The 17,329-nt window shown below is 30.2% G+C and overlaps 1 protein-coding gene across 1 annotated transcript in view; it reads right to left on the reverse strand.

Annotated features, from left to right (window-relative positions):
• The window catches only part of Syngr (synaptogyrin), a 35,888-nt gene extending 20,921 nt beyond the window's left edge, over positions 1–14,967 (reverse strand). The window contains exons 1-2 of the mRNA XM_035364505.2: positions 14,843–14,967; positions 4,205–4,424 (exon numbers count right to left, since the gene is read on the reverse strand). Coding sequence (XP_035220396.1) covers positions 4,205–4,424; positions 14,843–14,950 — 328 coding nt within the window. The 5' untranslated portion in view covers positions 14,951–14,967. The remainder of the gene's footprint in view (positions 1–4,204; positions 4,425–14,842) is intronic.
• Positions 14,968–17,329: the final 2,362 nt, after the last annotated feature.

Raw genomic sequence — 17,329 nt, forward strand, 5'->3', positions numbered from 1 at the left:
CTTAGAAAATGGGTAACTGAATTATAGGCCAAAGTTTCAGACTCTCAAAAAATGGCTGTGGCCAAAATTTCGGCCAGAGAAATTATCCCCCCCTTACCATTTAGAGTGCAGAGATCGTCATTGTCCGAAAACCTTTCCCTTCCACTTGTCCGATGACCTATGTACCTCACAACTAAGGGGTTTAGTAAATTGCCTTTCATTTTCCCTCAACAGTGCAATGTTACCTCGAGGGAAAAACAGCTGTGTTTTAACTCGCAAAAGAAATTTCCACATGGCACCATTTGGAAATTTCTTTTTGCACACATACAATAAGCATAAAACAAAGCTGCTCCTCCAAGAAACATATTTTAAATATAAGAGATAACACCCAAAGCATATAATGATCATTCTTTCAGTTGCAAAAAATATTATCAATTATAGATTTGCCAAGCTGCAAGAAAAATGCAGTAATATTTATTCTTTCAAGAAAAAAATCCTTTTACCTCGTAACAATATATGCAAAAACATTAGAAAGTACACATACATATATTAATGATGAAAGCTTTCAGAGATACAGTGTGAAAAGTTCCTGTCAGAAGAAAGGCATTACTGAAATTACATGAAAGAAATAGTGAGAAGATGCATGCATGAAATAAGCATCTGTGTAATTTTATTATAATTTACTTAATCACATTTTTGTTAATCTGTCCGGGCAGTAACTCAGAGCAATTTGAAAATCTACCCGGGCAATAACTCCGATGGATATAACTACTGAAATGAATTTAGGTTTGAAAAAACATAGAAGAAATCAGATTCAAATGTTTATTTTAAATACATTTATTTCTGAATTTTCTTTAATCAAAAAAAAATTATATGTTATTCAACTACCCTATAAAATAATTCAACTACCCAAAAAAATACAGTTTTCAATTAAAAATATAAGGGCAAACATTCATTTTATTTTATTGATGTAAATTTTGAAAAACCAGTTTCTACTCATTCAATAAAATATAATTTAAAGTTTAGAAATTTTGTTTTATAGACTTCCCTTTTTATTTGAACTGCAAATTAGATTTTATTTACAAACAATCAGTCAGAAGTATTAAAATAAAAATCGACGACATAAGGCGAATGAGACTATTATTAATATGTTAAAATTTGAGGGTGTTGGAGAGTTCAAGCAAAGGATTAATAATTTTTGCTCAACCTCATACACAGAAAATGACCTCAAACACTTCTGGAATAAATATGCTGATTGTGCATTTTGGCACTCAAAATAAATATTGCAGAGAACTGCAGGAGCCACCCGTCTCCAGAAACCGAAGCACTATCTTATCAGTTTTAATTCTGCTGGTAGAGCATCTTGAAAGAATTTTTTTTTTTTTTTTTTGAATAAGTGGAGTGACCATTTCCAATAAAGTTTCAAATTATCCTTCACCCATTCTGATTAAGTTTGAGTAACTTTGGATATTCTCGCATCAAAGTTGATTTAATGCTCCCAATTCATCATGAGGAGCTAGCTACACAGTCACGCTTTGATTTGCTTTTCTTCTTTTCCCCAGAACAGAAATTAATTTGTTGGAATTGCTTCGCAAACTTCAAGCACAGCAACTTGAACATCGGTATCCATTTTGCAAGCAAATGGAGGCGAGTTGTCAGTCTGCTCTGATTGTGTGTGAACAATCTATCAGAGTACAGGTCTGTTCACTTGGTTCGAGATGCTTGGACGAGGGGCTCCCCGAAAGTCACTCGAAGTTCACTGGGAGAAGTGTAAACCGGCCTTAAGACTTAAAAAGAGCTTCAATTATTATAACAATTTTTTTAAAAAAATGTTTTAAAATAAAATTAAATGATAACATTATTTTAAAGCATACTTAAAAATATTTTAATATTTAGCTTAAAAATATACAAGAGATGCACATCAGCTTTAAAATTTAATCTTTACACTAAATTCTCTCTTATCAGGTCTTTCTCAATCAGCCATATTTTTTAAAACCATTTTTTATTCCGCTACAAATTATGTTTTGCTGCCAGTTCTAGGAAAAAGTGCAGTGCACTGCAATCAGAAATAATGCACTACTTTTTTCCAGAAATTAAACAAAAACATTCATCCCAGTGAAAGTTCTCAAGCTTACGATTCATAACCGCTTATTAAAAAAACCTGATGTAGCCATCACACAACCGCCTGCCTATTCTATTTTTTAAATACCAATTCATAGACAGGTCTTTATCACAAAACTTTGGATTCTATTTTATTAAAATAATTGTCCATGTGTAGAAACTGGTTTTTCTACATATCTATCAACATAATTAAATGTTTACCCCTTTACATCTTTTCATTAAAAATTGCATTTAACTTGGCAGGTGAATAACATGTAATTTAATTTGTTTTGAATTAAAGAAAATTAAGTGTTTATAATATATCTAAAATAAATCCTTTGAAATGAATTTCATATCTCATATTAATCTTCATATTTTCGTATTTTTTATATAGCATCAGCAAATCTAAATACATATTGATCTTCATATCCCGCGATATTTAGGCATCAATAAACAATGCTTGTTTTCTGAATTACATCTGAATAGTGACTACAGTACATTCTGGGATAGCAGTGTTTCCAAATTTGGTATTTGCTCTTGTGCCTCATCATCATCGAGAATGGAAAAGAATAACAAAGGCATTTTTGGTAGCATGATTACTTTACTAGAGTTCTGAAATTCTGCAAATGAATCACTGTTATAAAAAATCATTTCCCTCTTCAATATGATATAAATAAATGTCAAGTCTAGATATAAAAAAATACCCCTAATATGTGCTTCATTATTTTAGACTAGTGATTCCACATCTTTCACCAAAAATCTGATAAGAGTTTCAAGTAAAGCACCATTTCAGATTATTATATGTAGTCAAAATCTAATATGTCCCCAGACACAACTGCATGTGCATCTTACATGCATATACACTGCCCAAATGGGATAGTGGCTAGTGATACTGACTGTCGTACCAAAAGGCCTGGATTCAAATCTCAAGAAGGCATGCATTCTTGTAAATATGCAGTGTTTGTGTGGCATGGTTGTGCTCAATATGTGGTGAGCTGAACGTTCTCTTGAGAGGTTGGTAGTAGGGAAAGAGGGATGGGAGACCCTCAACCGCATCCCCTCGGGGTGCTTACTTCAAAATTTGGAGCGTAACTCGTCAAAGTCGTACTGTCACCTGCATGGTGCCCAAGGCTATTGCCAACAACATGTGGAATCTTGACTTCCTGCCATAATGAATTTCATGGGCTTGCTCTGATTACGGACAAGCGAAATAAGTCCTAACAGCAGCAATATATGAGTTTTAAGTACCAAATTTGAGAAGTTTTGGATTGCATCATATTTTCTCATTAAAATTTGTTCAGATCTTCAAATAAATGTTTGAAAGTCTGAACTGCCACTTATCAATTTAGCCAAAACCTAATATGTTGTTCCCATTGATATAAAAAGCCTTAAATTGAAAAGTTTGGGATGATAGTTTAACATAATCCAAAATTCTGATAACAGTAACTGGTAATAATTTTTCATTAAAAATTATTATGGGATTCAATTAAAATACCACTTCTAGATGTCTATTAAGAACTGTTAAAGGCTTTAAATAAAGTACTATTTCTAGTTGTCCAATTTTACACAAAATTTAATCAACTCCATATTTTAAAATAAAGCTCAAATATGGAAAACAAAAATTTTTGGAAAATTAATATAAGGGGTATCGCGGACCAAAACATCATCATACATATACAGACAGACAGACATCATAGTAAAAACTTATTGTGGAAATCCTATTTTATGTTTAATTATCGGAAACTCAATACTGAATTTTTGGACTGAAAACAAATGAAAATCACTTATATATGACAATTTTAATTATACAAATATTTTCATATATGTACACACAGACAGATAGGTATATAAAGATCTAAATATATATTTAAAATCTGATTTACTGCATATGAATACTGTTCTGTATACCTTTAAGTTAATTAACTGCCGTTAAAAGATCCACTCATACAAACTTCTTAAACTACTTAATCAGGAGTCTATTGTATTCAGTCTTATCTTTTATTAGAACAACAGAATTGGCTTGATACAAATAATAATCACATTTTTAAATAAAAAAAAGTACACAGCAGTGAAACTGCATAAAAATATATTAAATAAACACTGTTTAAAAGTATATTTCAGTTACCTGAAAATGCAATGTCTGCAATTACAGCTCGCCTACGAACCTTGATACTGGAGATACTGTTAAACATAATATCTGTCACTAAAAGTGCCAAACTTCCTAAAAAGGCAATCACGCCAATTCCTGTTCCAAAATTGCAAGCATTTATGTCGTTGTTGTATAGACACTTGTCTTTCATCCATCCTTCAGAGCCTATGCACCCGAAAACAACTATAGAAAAAACCTGGAACAGATGTTTTTAAAGTTAAAAGAAAAAAAATCCAACATAAAAATTTTCAGTAACAAGAAAAATTTTATTAAGGTATTTTTCATTTTGCCTTTGGAGGAGTTAAAATTGAATAAAAACATCAAAATTACATAAACTTTTGCTACATTTAAATATACAATAAAATTAATTTTAACACACTTCAAATGAAGAAAATTACAAAAAACATAAAAAAAAAAAAAAAAAAAAAAAGCACTAGGTTTTAAACATAAATAAGCAAACTTCAGGTTACTTTACTCTGCTCAATGTTATTTTTCATATTAGCTGATACACTCAGATGAGATTCACGATACATATATGTATATGTACACATACACATTAAAGATAGGTATATTAAAAAAATAAAAACAGAATGATGAATGTTTTAGAGGAGCAAAGTTGTGTTATAATCACATCACAAAGGAAAAAAAACCTTAAACCTTCTGATTATAATCTAGGATGCTAAGATTATAATTGAAGGTTTACATAAAAACTGAACATCATTAGCCAGAGTATAAGAACGTCCTGCAATTTTAAACATCCCATATTTATTCACAAAAATTTTATTATTCACTTTTATTATCATTTTTATTTTTTTATTTGAAAACCGAGATGGAAAAAATTTTGTACAATAACTGTTCTGAAATGAAGAGTAATGGTACAATTCATATAATTAAAGCATACCTAAAATAATTAGGAGCACTAGCTTTGTAATTAGTTATAGTTTCAATAGTCCCCCCGTATTTTTTAAAATTTCTATATTATATGTTGCTATATATTCCTTAGACTGCAGGTAAAAGCAAAATTTCTTGTTAAGCTGTATAACTTATATTACAAGATTCTTTAAAGAATATAGAGCTAAATTTTAAAAATATTTAAGCAAACAGAAAACTGCCGAGTATATGTTTCGTACCCAAATTATGGGGAGAAAAACAATAGCATGACACTGAATGTTTGAAACTATTTTGCTTTTTCTGAAGGAGAAGAAATGTTCATTTCCACAAAGAATAATAAAAATATATTTCCTGATCTCTATAAACATTTTCTGAAGATTAAAACTGTACACATATTTTTATAAAGTGTATTCATCTCCTTTTCTATCAGGGAAAGATGAATGGCTTTGATTAAGATTTTGAAAACTTGAATTAACAGTCTTTAAAAAAAAAAAAAAAAAAAAAAAAAAAAACAAGTACAAAGAATATCTATCTGACAAATTTCTAGAATTAAAAGTTCTTCAAGAAGAGTCTACTTCTTGAATTTAAAGAAGCTGAAAATTATACTAAATCTAAGCTACTAAAAATGCTGGAGAGAGAAAATATATGAGAGGGACTGATGGACATGTAAATATGCTATTTTACAAGGAAGAAAAAGGCTTGCATATAAAACTTCCATGTATAGTTTGTGTTAATGATATTTCTTCAAAACATGTAATAAATGAATTAAGTAAATACACTTCTTAGAGATAAATACTAAATTATCATAATATATTTCTAAATGTTTGGTTATAGATTAAAATGAATATATTCCAAATGAATGACTGAATGACAGTTTTATAAAAGGAAAACTTGAATGAGTTTTTGCCTCAATAAGTAGCTTCTATTTCAACATACATCAACTGAAAGATTTTTTTAAAAAAAGCTTTTATGTTTAAATAAAATTGTAAATGTAGAGAAGCTTCACTTTAAGGGGAAGTTATTATTTTCCCTTTTCCACACACATTTTTTTTTTTAAATGGTTTATCCCATTTTTAAACCTAGCAATTCATTATAGATTTATTTCCTTAGTTTTCTATATTTTAATATGCTTCTTATAGCATCTACCTTCTACCTCTAAAAGTTACTTGCATTTCTAAGAATGCAAATAAACTGCCTGAAAACTATTTGGCAAACCAAGGGAGAAAATCATTAAAAATATACAGTTCCTGTAGAAAGGCAATGGCTAACTGAATTTTCACAGTGTTTGTGAAGTAATTATATTGTAAGAATTTTACTTTATTTGAAATTCTTGTGAGTGAATGGTTAATAAAATTGTTATCTCCAACCATACTGTAAGTTACCAGGCTTCTTGTATTTTAACTGCAGTACCAGGAACTTGAATTAGCATGATGATTCAATGGAAATATAGTTTTATTATTAAGGTTTGAAAGTTTGAAATTAACGCACTGTTCTGTCTCCTTGCAAGCTTTATCCATATGTGCTCCAGACTTGCTGTGATTTTGTGTCAATCTAGATAGCCATTGAGCCCAGTGCTGCAAAGCTGGTTGCTGTAAATGGCATTGCTTATGAACAGCACAATGGAATATATATTGGTTGGGGTTGCAGACATTCACACAGTCACAGATTGGTCTGACTTACTCTGAAACTATACAGGTAGTACATGAAAGGATCATGTCCTGTTATGAACAACGTGGTTTATAGCATAAAGTTTAAAAGGAATGAATTTAAAAGGTCAACAGCCAGGAAGTTCCAGGAAAGTGTTTTTAGAAATGAGGAAGGCAAGGGAATGAGTTGACCTGACATTCTTGAGCTGAAGCAATTAGTACTAAATATCACCTCTAATCATGCAGTTCAAGTTTACTTTTATAAAATTGCTCTAACTGTCTGCAAAAAATAATAAGCCGGATCCAATTCAAAGATTAAAAAACAACGCAATCTGCAACATTAACTGAAATAGATAATTAGATAATTTTAGCTTAGCTTATACCGTCTGTTATATATTAAACGTGCATGGGTAAACATATTATATGCATGCGTAAAGGTATTATGCGCATACATAAACGCATTATGCGTTTACGCATGCTCAGAAAGTTTGCAGCTTTGAGTTCCGGATTATGGACGTCTGGATTAAAGACTTTTGGCTGTATAAACCAAAAAATAGTCAAATGCCAGCATAGGCTAGAATCTGAAGATGCTATGGAAGAGAGGATTTTATGAAAATTGACCAAATTGGTACATCATATGCACTATGAATGTTAAAGAGTTTAAGGGTACTAAGCACCAATTTTAAGTGCAAGATGTCATAATTGTTTTATGAAAAGAAAATACATAATAATGCAATAGCTGTGGCAAAAATTTAAAATAAATATTTTAATTTCAGATGATGGCAAGTGATTTAAATAAAGGTTTTGTGTGTAATTTAAAGATTAAGTGAAATGAAAAATTTAAAAAGACAGTAGTATCTAATTATTCATTGGATTATGGTAAAGCATATGAGGACTACACATTTAAGGCAAGAAATGACTTTGTGGATAATTTTTTGAGGAAACTGGCATGTAATTAAATTAAACACGCAGAAAACCACAAAAATTCCCTGCAGCCATGATATGAACCCACATCAAATTACCAGTGTTTTAGCAATTTTATTGCTTGGCTACTAGTAGGCAGTTAGTTATATAATACATTTCAGTACTCACTGTTGAGATAGCCTGCAACAAGACCAAATATTTGTTTTACATGCTTTCTATACACAGTCTGTGGAGTCCCAAAAGATCATGTATGGCATTTTTGTATCAACGGTAGTTTTTAAACACTGACAACCACTTCCAGTTTTTCTTTATAATTTAAGTCAGAGTTAATATGACTTAAATTCTAAAGAAAAACTATAAGTGATGATCCGTAAGTTAGAATCCATTAAGAATAAAAAAGTATTACTATATAAAATTTTTTAATATAAACAGCAATGGCATTTGCTAACTGAAGCAAGAAATGTCTCAACACAATAAAATATTCATCAATTACCAACAGAAAACAGACTCAGTTTATTATTTTAATTTGAATCTCTACATTTCAATTTGCTGAAGAGAAAACTGTTTCATATGAAGAAATTAATCTGTCAATAGATTAAGTTTTACTACTTTAAATTTTCATATCGTCGTTGTTCAACTATACAAAAAAAAAAAAAAAAAACCCAAAAAAAAATCAAAATTCCAAATGCTCATTATTCCAAGGAAAAAGAAAAAAAAAAAAAAAAAACCCGCTTTACCAAGAATTTCTTTCACAATTACAAAAACATCTCAAATGAGCTTTTCAAATTGAAAATAAAGCTGCACTATGATCTTGGTTTCATCTACATAATTTCTTTTATTCAAATTCTCTTTGCCCCTGGGTAAATGCATACTTAAATGTCAAACTTCTGTAATAATCTCACATCACATTCATGATAATCACAATCACCATATTCATTATAAATTATCACACACAAATGGCTATTTCATAGCAAACATATTCCATGCTTTTTTCCAGCTTAGTAGAAGTCATCATATTTTAAGAAATTGCCAAATTCAGACAACCATGCACGTACTGTTCTTCTGCCAACCATGCTCATAACAATTCTTCATTCAAAAATGTCAACATTTCTTATTGTATTATTTTTGTTGCATTCCAAGTTCCAAGCGTTTTCAAATCATGATATTTTTTGCCTTTAACTCACTCTTAAAATACCATTTGTGGAGCCTACCACCAATGAAAAAAAAAAAAAAAACCACAGCAAAAATTCTGCAGAAATATAATATTTTGCCACAAAATGACTTGAGTGAACAACGATGAGATGCGTTTGGTAGATAGCTGGTATGCAATATTAAGTTTGCGGAATCCACATCCGCCTTTTTTAAAGCAAAATCAGATTGCTTAGTACATGTGAGTGTTAAAAAATAAGATGATTTTATGAAAAATGTGTTTTATTTCTTTAATGCATCATATAATCATGATTTAATAATTAAAATTTATATTTTAATTTTTTTCTTTCGATACGTTAATAATTTTTGGCAACGTAACTATTGATAGTCTGGGAATATGTTTTTAAAAAATAATAAGTAATTTTTATCTTTTCATCTGTGAAAAACCACAAATTATGGTAATGTAACCAAGAAATTCTAAAACAGTCATACAGAAAACGTACAAGATAATAGAAACAGTACCGTTAATTAAAAAGAACACAAAAGATAAGTTGTTAGAATCACTGACTAGTTAATTGACTTGTAACGAATACCTTTGTGGAGAACATTCGAAAACAAACTGGCTCATATTAACCCTAAGAAATCACCAAAGTGTCAGTAGGAAATGAATGTGAATATTTAATGATTATGCCCAGACATCCAATTTCTGATTTCATTTATAAGGTGTAATAGAAGCATTCAAAACAGATAAATATAAAAATTACTCTTTTTAAGAAAGTTTGTGAATATCCTTGGTTATAAATTTTTAACGCATTTTATAATAAATAAGTACAACAAATGTTACATATTAATTACCTAGCTCTTCATGAAATATAAAATGTTAAGTTGCTTCTGTAAAAGTTTTTTAAAAATCTTGTTATTTAATTTTTTAAATTTATTTAAAGTCAATTTATTTCATTTAATAAAGTACACACATAATTTCTTGAATAATAATTTTCCTCAATGCTTCCAACTTAAGATTAAAAGTTTCGCTGAGATAGTATACGTGTTAGCTTTAGACTGTTCCTTTAAAATATACACTTCAAGGCCATTTTCAGCCTTCCTCATTTGTATTCGTAAAGTGTGTCAACCTCACCCCACAGCAGGACTTTTCCCCACCTTATCTGAGACTAGTTCCAGTTAGCCTTCATTTGAATGCCTTTCATGAAACAAAACATGCTAAACAGAAATGCAACAGGGGAAAAAAATTAAGTGACACAAACCATTGACTCCAGCTGTCGTTTTTCAGGTTACAGTGCAATCTGGGCAGGGGAAAATGATATTCAAGTTTCAATTTTACAATAACAGACTACAGTTGATTATTTTTTGAGCAAAGCTGATGAAATTATCCTGCACTAGATTTATGGAATTAAAAGGCTGAAACTGTTACTGTTCATCAATTTAACAATAAATTTATCAGCTAAGCATGCAACAATTTGTATTAAGTTTGGTGAATGGATTGGAAAATAAATTTTGTTTCACATTAACACTACTGTGAAAAGATTAAACAACAAGGTTCCTGTAGATTGCAATTTCCAGTTTGACTGGCCCTACACTTAACCATAAAGGGATGACATGGATATCATATCATAATATAATTGCTGTAGAAGCAGAAAAATTGATTTATCTTTATGATGTAACAAACACAGCTGTTTTCATTCCCTCCATGTTTTACAATTACAATCTAGCACTTCTTCCAATTACAGTCTAGCAGCTGAAGTGTTTTAGCAGATATGTAATGTGAAAAAACATCATTTCTGTATGATATTTTTTCACATTACACATCTTTAGGAATAGGGAAAAGAATAAATGATAGTTCTTGGATCAACTTATAAACTGCCAGTAATTTAAAGACCTAATTTTCACATTTCCTGAATATTTTTATGCATTCTTGCAGCACTAGGTGAGCATAACTGTGTTTTATGTTGTGCAACATGATTACATAGACTCATTTGCATTGCAACATGATTACATAGACTGACTTGTATCGCAACATGATTATCTAGATTACTGAAATATTTGACATTTACTTCAATTTAAAATCCTGCATTCACTTTCTTAATTATGCCTATCAATCAGGGCTGTGGAGTCGGTATGGAAAATGACCGACTCCCGACATTTTAAAGACTCCGACTCCCTCATATATATATATGTAAACATATTCACATGGGTTACAGCTTATTTTTTTAATATAAAAGGAGTAATAGATGCTACAGGAAAAAAAGTTATGGCATACCAAATTATTTATATTAATTAGCATTTATTATGAAATGGAAAAACTGGTATTAGCTATTTTTAAGAAACAGTATAGCTTCAGCAAGACCTTCTTTGTTGAAGGGCCATAGATCCAATTTGATAAACTTCAGAGCTGAGAAGAGTCTTTTCACACTAATTTGAGTAGAAGGAATAGCTGTTACTGTTAGGGCTACTTCTTTTAACTTTTCAGGATAGATTTTTATAAGTTTTAAAAGAGGTATCTTGCAAGCACAATCATAGTTCTCTATTTCTTCAAAGGCCGTGTAGAAATCTTGTTTGCGTTTTTTTCATTTTTATATCTAAAGGCTCTTGGTTCTTTAGTTTCATTTGCTTTGCCTTAGCCTTTTCAATATTATCCAAAAATATTTCTCAAAATCTAATTCATCACTGGAAGAGGATGATAGAGACTCAGTTGCAATGTCTGCAGTTTGACTGTCCTGATTCGAATTCTCCAATTGTTCTCAGAATAATTTCATTCTTAATGAAAGTTCATAGGTGGCTTTCTTTGCCTTTTTAATTTGTTTGTCATCCAAGAAAATTCGGTGTTTCAGATCTACATATATTGAACCCAGCAAGATCTCATTGTCTAGCAAAGGGCAAACATCCCATTCTTCCATTCACGCCTCCTGTTAATTCTTCAGATCGCAGCTTTTTTGTGGCTATATGTGGTGTAGAAAGAAGAGTTTACAATTCTGCAAGATCATTCCACAGTCTTTCTGTTAGTGAAACATTAAGGTTATCTACATCTTCTAAAAAAATTCTTAATTCTAAAAACCTCTTTAGCATCAAATATGTACTTAATTATCGTGTTGCTTGATCAATAATTGCTCCTTTTCCTACTCACTTCCTAAGAATGCCATCAATTTTGGGATTTCTTGCTGCAATTGCTGCTTACCTAAACTTACCAGTGAGATTTGTAACTAAATGAATCAGTTTAATCGCTAATGACAAATATCACATCCATCCTTATATTTATTTATTAATATGTCAATAAAATAGAAAATAACTATTTATTAATGTATATAATCCATAAATAAAAATAATAACTCAACTTGGTCATTCATTTTTTTTTCAATTCCTTTTTAATTTTATTTCAAATTCAAACTGTTCAACAAAAACTGGAGTTGACCTGTTTTTAGCGACTCCAGCTCCAACTCTTTTTACCCCCCGAATCTGCCCGACTCCATCTCCACAGCCCTGCTTCCTATCATACTTTTTTTAAATAACTAAAAAAGAAACTTCTTCCAAGATGTTTATAGCCTTCAAAAAATGGATTAAGTATCCTAGAAAAACTGTCCCTTAACAGAATTATTTGCTGCAAGTCCCATATACGAGCAACCCACTGAAATAAATGCAGAGTTACATCTTGAATAATTAAATCTTTTGTTTACTAAACAAGTGAATAAATCTCCTGACAATAACTTATGATTAAAAAATATGACAGCAAGTCACTACTATTTCTGATAACTTGTTTTAAGCATATGATTTTAAATTCCTTACCTTAAACTTCTTGGCAAATTAATTCTTAAACTAGGTGGCCTATCATAGGACCTTAGCTTAACACTATTTTAGGTGTTAAACAAAAATCTGCATATCAAGATGCAACTTCTTTTAATCAAATGATTTTTACATTTTTTAAATTTTAATTATAGACTCATTAATTCTTGACTATAATTTAAAATTTTCAAACAGCAACTGAATTTTTACATTTTCTTTTTGGGGAGGGGAAGAAGGTTACAAAGATGACACCATTAAGTTTATTAATTCTTTTCAAGATGTATATGAGCAAAATCAGACTGTAGCTCCTGTAGTCTCACATCTATTTGATTACAGCGGTGTAGCTAAAGGGGGAACACTTGTCCCCAGGCGCGGCCTCCAGGGAGAGCCAAATTGCTGTCACGAAATTTTAGAATGAAATGTTTTCCATTTTTAGCAAACAGAAGGGGGCACAAAATCTTTAGTTGTCTCCAAGTGCTGAAAACCCTAGCTACGTCTCTTTGATTACAAACATACAAATTTATTTCTAACCATAACTCTATCTGAATATATGTACGAGTGTAATCCAAAACTGATAACACAAAAGTACCACCTATTTATGCAAAACTAAGAATTTATTAGTTAATATTTCTCTTCTCCAGCAAGAAAGAACTGTATCTTAAAGCAGCCAAAGACAATAAGCAAGTATTCAGAGAGAGCATGTTAAATTTCTATAACTGTTGACACAATCAAGAATTTTACTAATAAGAAAGCTTTCCAAAATGCATTTTAAATGCTAACAAAAGATGCTAACTTGTACAACAAAGCAATTTCTGGCTGGCACAAAACTCTTATTGATAACAAAGGTGATCAGATATAGGTCCTCCTTCTTCAGAAATCCCTGATCTCCCCTAAAACTGAAGAAATTCTATTCAAAATCTATGCTAATGTAAGGTTGCTTTCCCCCCTGCCTAATTAAAAATTTTTCTTTAGCATTATCTCTTTCCAATTAAACATTTTAAAATAAATTAAAAACTCAATAAACAAAAATAAGATCTCTCATGGCAAATTATGCTAAATGAATCTACATTTAAAATTATACAAAAATTGAAATTTACACAGTATAATATATTTGATTTTGGTACATGAAGCAATGTCACTCATTTTTAATTTTACCAAGAAAAATACTACTAGTGCACTTGCTTAGTTACACAAAAAATTAAATGTCTAAAACAACCACAATTATCAACTTCATTGCATAATTTTCATTTATTTGAAAACTTGAATATCATAGAGAAATTTAAAGGAAGAAAAAATCTTCTTTCCCAACCAGCACTATCTATAATCACTTATATTATAAGCTCTAGAATTTATTAATCTCTTTTATGTATCTTATTTTATTACTTCCTTTCATAAAAAAAATCTAAGATCAGACAGAAAACTCTAAAATAAAGTAATTTTATGTTCATAAATGGTGAAACTAATAGAATTACAGAAATTTTACACCTAATTACATATGATGATTGAAAATAAATCTAGAAACGCTCTGTATGAAACAATGGAGAAATCTTGTTTTAGATGCTTGGAAATTATGCACTAAAACAACCTAGCACTTATTTAAAGAATGTTACATGGTTTATGTGAACACGATTATGAGACTATATATGTAAGCCGTGTCGCGGATTTTTTGAATTGTTTACATTTCCTAAATTTTTTTAGAAGTTATTCATTAAGATACAAAGCAAGCGAAAGTGTACTTTGCGTATTATGACGTTAAGTATAATTTTGGCCCAATTGTGTTTGGATAGATAAATATCTGGTGATACAATGCATTACAGTCATTTCAAAGTGTACATAATAACACCTGATTAATTCCATGAAACCGAAAACCTGCTAGTAATATATTTTAAGTTAATACATTAACCTACGAAAGATTGTGTCAATCACGTAATACAAAATCTGCGACACATAAAGTAATTAAATATTACATCTGTCGCGCAAAAAACTTTGTATAACAGAAAAGAAAAGTTACTAAAGCCAATTTTCAAAGTTATCCAATGAATTAAACTCTGCAGTAATATCCGAAGTATATTTCAAATGTATCCCGTCATGCTATCACTAAGGCTGAAGGCACGGATCAATAACAAACATGGCCAGTGTTTGGATCCACTGATCTTGAAATTGGCTTTATATGAAACAGATTAATAACACGAATATTTTTCCAGTTTCTTACCCAACACAAAAGTCTTAAAATCACATGAGGTTTCGTTAAAATTGATATAGGATCTGAACCAGACCCCGCTTTTCCCGCACCATAGGCACCACCAACTCCACCGTTCATATTTGTTTCCAACTGAACTCTGGGAAAAATAGAGGTTACCGTTACTGACGTCAAATGTGTTTGGTCGCCAAACGCTTAAGAACACAACATAAAAACTCGCCAATTTATTTTCAATTAATAAGATCTCTCGCATTGGGTAATAAGAATTTAGATGTTACGTAATGTGCACATTCTTAATATTATATTTAAAATATCCGAAGTCAAATTCATTTTACCTTAAATTAAAGTACCTAAGGCAGCCTTAACTTTTCTCAAACTCCGCTCCCCCTGATAAATTCCAAGGAATTTAAAAAACTTATTTATAAATGCATAAATGGGACAAAATATATCATAATATGACTTTATGTTCTATTAAAAGCTATTTCAACACGCTTTATCCAAATTTCACTAAAGTTACAGCAAAATTTTCAATAAACATGTTTGTTGTACAGTACTTCAGAAATGCTAAAAGACAAAACCGACTGCAATTTAAAAATTTTAAATTACAGACTAACATTTGAAAAAAAAAATCATTATTCAATTCTTTTTATTAATGTTATAAATAATGTCAGTTTGAAACATCATATTTGCAGCGATCATAATTCTAGGTGATGGCATATTTAAAGAATTTCTCGCAAATGCTTCTATTTTAAGTAGTAATAACAACGCTGTAATTTACCTTTAAATCCCAACAAAATAATGCATTACTAATTAAGTTTTTATTAATTAATAATTAACGATATAGAATCATAACTGATTCTTCTTTTGCAAAGAAATGCAGCCACATACGTAAAGAATTTTAATAAAATTAACTTATGGGGAAAGAACCAAAAGAATTACTCACCAGAAAGTGTATCGAATCTGTATACTTTTGTTTAAATTAATTCTGTAGAATAACGTCTCTGACGTCACGGGAAACAAAAATTCTAAATTGTATTTAAATATTTCTCCTCGCAGTATTAAGCTTTACTGATTTTGACCGTTGACATCGATCAAATTGTAAATAAACCCAAAGCTGTGTATTTCAAAATAATCAATGGAACATTCAAAGTAGAAGAAGAACTTGGTATGATATTAATTCAATCATTTAAACGACATGAAGATATCTTGCAGTTATTTAAAAAAACAAAGGAGAGACATAATTATTCAACAAAGCTTAGGTGCATATATTTTTTCACTAGATCGCTTGCTTATGAGGTTTGGAACAAGTATTTCGCGCAAATGAAAAGGCAACAATTTTTATATTGCTATGTTACAAACGTCAAGATAACAAATATAACCCCTTTTCTGAAGTGTTTAAAAGAAAAGATAAGCAGCGATAGATAAGAATAAGCGACTATAAATATTGTGAATTTGAACCTTAACCACAATTTGAATCTAGCACCCGATTAACGACAAACGAAAGCGAAAGTAATTTAAAAATTCTGATGTGTAACCAAATGACTTCCTTGTACGGCCTATTAAACATATAAATTTTTTGTTGCTTTCCATTTAAACTTATTTCTTCGAATTAATCTAACAAGAATACCCGATCTCTCAAGAAAGTGGAAAATGACGTCAAAAACTGCAAATTTTAAAATTAAATATCCAGGTTAATTTTTATCGTACGGGTTCAAGTTCCTTATAATTTTATTTTTTCATAACACGTATAAAACTTTATATAAGTGTGGGAACCAGGAGATCTCATTAAAAAATAGATTGCGTTATTTGTCGAAAATTAACTCTTTTTAAATTTGGCACTGGTAAAACAAGAATATTTTTGACATTTAAAATATTTCTGTAACTGGAACGACCAACGATTGCAAAAATAAAGACCGGGTAAGGACTTTTAAGCCCGGTAAAGGGGAGAGTGTGTATGTATAAGTTTTGTGCAGCCGATTGAAACGAAAAAAAAAGGAAATGCACAACTAAATGTTACAGTGGTCCCATATATAAAATTTTAAAGTTCTACGGCTAATCTTTTTTGAGTTACACGATATGCATACGTACGTACAGACATCATGAAAAACTGCATTTTGAGTCCACTTTAAATACATTTTACAATTCGTTTTGGAAAAAAGAGTCATTTATTCTGTCCGTACGTACGGACATGAAGAAAAAAAAAAAAAAAAAGTTTAAATAGATTCGGGAACGGTTAAAATGAATACTTCTATTGGAATATGATATTGGAAATTTTCCGAGATTGCATTATTCCCTTTACTTCGCACGAGGAAATAAAAATGTACCTCTTATTCCTTCTTTAGTGTTTGTAAGTTTGGAATTAAAAGTTTTCGTCGTAATAGAATAAAATGATGAATTGATTATGAAACGAAATTTTTTATTCTCTAAACTATTAGTATTTCTGCTGAACAAAAAAGAAGTGAGTACAGAAATGTAATTAATGTAAATCTCTTTCTCAGA

Source organism: Stegodyphus dumicola, chromosome 9, assembly GCF_044657685.1.
Source record: "Stegodyphus dumicola isolate Sdum_Otavi_A_Nest chromosome 9, ASM4465768v1".
Lineage (NCBI taxonomy): Eukaryota > Metazoa > Arthropoda > Arachnida > Araneae > Eresidae > Stegodyphus > Stegodyphus dumicola.